Source organism: Spinacia oleracea, chromosome 1, assembly GCF_020520425.1.
Source record: "Spinacia oleracea cultivar Varoflay chromosome 1, BTI_SOV_V1, whole genome shotgun sequence".
Lineage (NCBI taxonomy): Eukaryota > Viridiplantae > Streptophyta > Magnoliopsida > Caryophyllales > Amaranthaceae > Spinacia > Spinacia oleracea.
Window position 1 is genome coordinate 13810322 of NC_079487.1, and position 2284 is coordinate 13812605.

General features: G+C 48.5%; 1 protein-coding gene across 1 annotated transcript; it reads right to left on the reverse strand.

Annotated features, from left to right (window-relative positions):
- Window positions 1-672: 672 nt before the first annotated feature.
- Window positions 673-1545, reverse strand: LOC130462859 (uncharacterized). Its single transcript, XM_056831823.1, has 2 exons — window positions 1291-1545; window positions 673-1233 (listed from the first exon to the last, which is right to left on the reverse strand). Exons 1-2 carry the CDS (start codon window positions 1543-1545, stop codon window positions 673-675), a joined length of 816 nt encoding a protein of 271 aa, XP_056687801.1.
- Window positions 1546-2284: the final 739 nt, after the last annotated feature.

Here is a 2284-nt window from a genome sequence, read left to right on the forward strand (position 1 = left end):
GTTGACCAGGCGCTGATAGGTAGCACCAGCATTCCTCAAGCCGAAAGGCATGACTTTGTAATAGTAGGTTCCTCGTTCCGTGATGAAGGTGGTCTTCTCCTGATCGTCCGGGTGCATCAGAATCTGATTGTATCCACTGAATGCATCCATAAATGTGAGCATTTCATGTCCAGCAGTAGCATCAACCATGGCGTCGATGTGAGGTAAGGGAAAGGAGTCTTTAGGTCATGCTTTGTTGATGTCGGTGAAGTCTATGCAAACACGCCATTTCCCATTCTTCTTTCTAACTACGACGACGTTGGCCAGCCAATCTGGATATTTGACTTCCCTGATCTTCCTAGTGTCTAACAACTGTTGCACTTCGTCGTTGATGATCTAGTTGCGTTCTGGGGCGAACTTCCGTCGTTTCTGTTTGACAGGCTTGTGATGTGGATCGACACTGGGTTTGTGAGTGATAACGTCTGGGCTGATACCTGGCATATCTTCATGGGGCCATGCAAAACAATCTGCGTTGGCTTTGAGAAACGCTATAAGTTCCGACCTGATGTTGTCAGGTACGTCGCATCCAATGAAGACGACTTATTCTGGCTTCGCAGGATCCAAGATGACTTCATCAAGCTGCTCGGATTTGGGCTCTTTGTAGCCTGCTGGGTCGAAACTGGACTGTAGTTGCTATAAGGAGGATTTGTTGGTGGCTGAGGGCTTTAAGGATGCCTTGTAACATTCTTTGGATTCTTGCTGATCCCCTTTGATTTCCTGAACCCCCCATCGAGTCGGGAATTTGATGGTTTGATGGTATGTCGATGGGATGGCCTTCATGTCGTGAATCCAAGGCCTGCCATAAATAATGTTGTAAGACGAAGGGCAATCAATAACACAAAACTTTACCTGTTGGTTGATCCCTTGGGCGTAAACAGGTAGGGTGACTTCTCCAAAGGTGGTCTTTGCTTCGCCGCTGAATCCTACCAACACCGTGGACCTTTTGACGACACCCGTATCTGGGTTGAGCCCCATCTCCTTGAGGGCGTCGAGCATCATAACGTTGGTGGAGCTACCATTGTCGACTAGGACTCGTTTGATCATGCAGTTTCCAACAGGGATGGATATTACCAGACCATCGTGATGTTTATCCAAAATGTCCCCTGCATCAGATTCGTCAAAAGATATTGGGGTTAGATACTTTGCGGCTACGGCTCGGGCTAGTCTATCTATCTCATTTTCTCGAGCGTGTCTCTTCGCTGCAGAATAAGTCAAACCACAAACGTCAGAACCTCCAGCAATAAAATTTACAGTTTTAGTATGAGGAGAAGGCGGAGGAGGTCGAGAAGGGGAGTTGGAGTTGTCTTTGTTGACGGCGCCACGAGCTTTGTCTGGCGTAACGTCCTTGAGGTATCCGTTCTTCAGTAAGTAAGCCACCTCTCTTCTTAAGGCCACGCATTCGTTGGTAGTGTGACCGATGTCGGCATGGAAGTCACACCATTTGGAGGGATCCTTTTTTGATTCGGGTTTACTGGATTTCGGTGGCCACTGTACTGCTTTCCCCATCTTCGAGAGGTGGTTCATCAGACCTACAGTGTCAACACAAAAAGAATATTCGTTAATCCTTGGGGGCAGGTCTGGATTGTTCTTCCGGTTGGAGTCATCATCTTCTTCCACCATTGCTACATGTTGAGGGCGGGAATAAGGGGCAGGATGATCATTGCTTCTCTTGGGTTAGTCCCATGTCCGTCTTGGTGTAGTCGTTAGCTCCCTTCCTGGAGTAGAGAGTCTCTTCCAACCTGGCTTGAGCCATTGCTTTGGCTTGGGAGTCTTCGAACGTCTTGCAGGGGTATTTGATCAATCTCTCCATAGGTCGATTTCGCCATACAACCCTTGCCTGAATGCTTCGATTGTCGTTGGGACGTCACACTCAGGTAAAGTCACCTTCTCCCTGATGAACCGAGCTATGTAATCCTTCAGAGGTTCGTTTGGGCGTTGAACCACACGGTATAGGTCGCTTGTTTGCTTCTCCAAACACCTGCTGCTGGAAAACTGCTGATTGAACATGTTGTCGAGGTGAGCAAAGGAAGTGATGCATCCGTTTGGCAGGCTGGTTAACCACTTCAAGGCGGGTCCAACTAATGTCGAACCGAATCCTTTGCAAAGACTAGCCTCCCTCATGTGCTTGGGAACTAGGATTGTCATCAACCGCTGCTTGTAGGTCAAGATATGCTCCATTGGGTCGGTCGTTCCGTCGTACATGGGCATATTGGGTGGGCTAAACCGCTTCGGGATGTCAATTGCG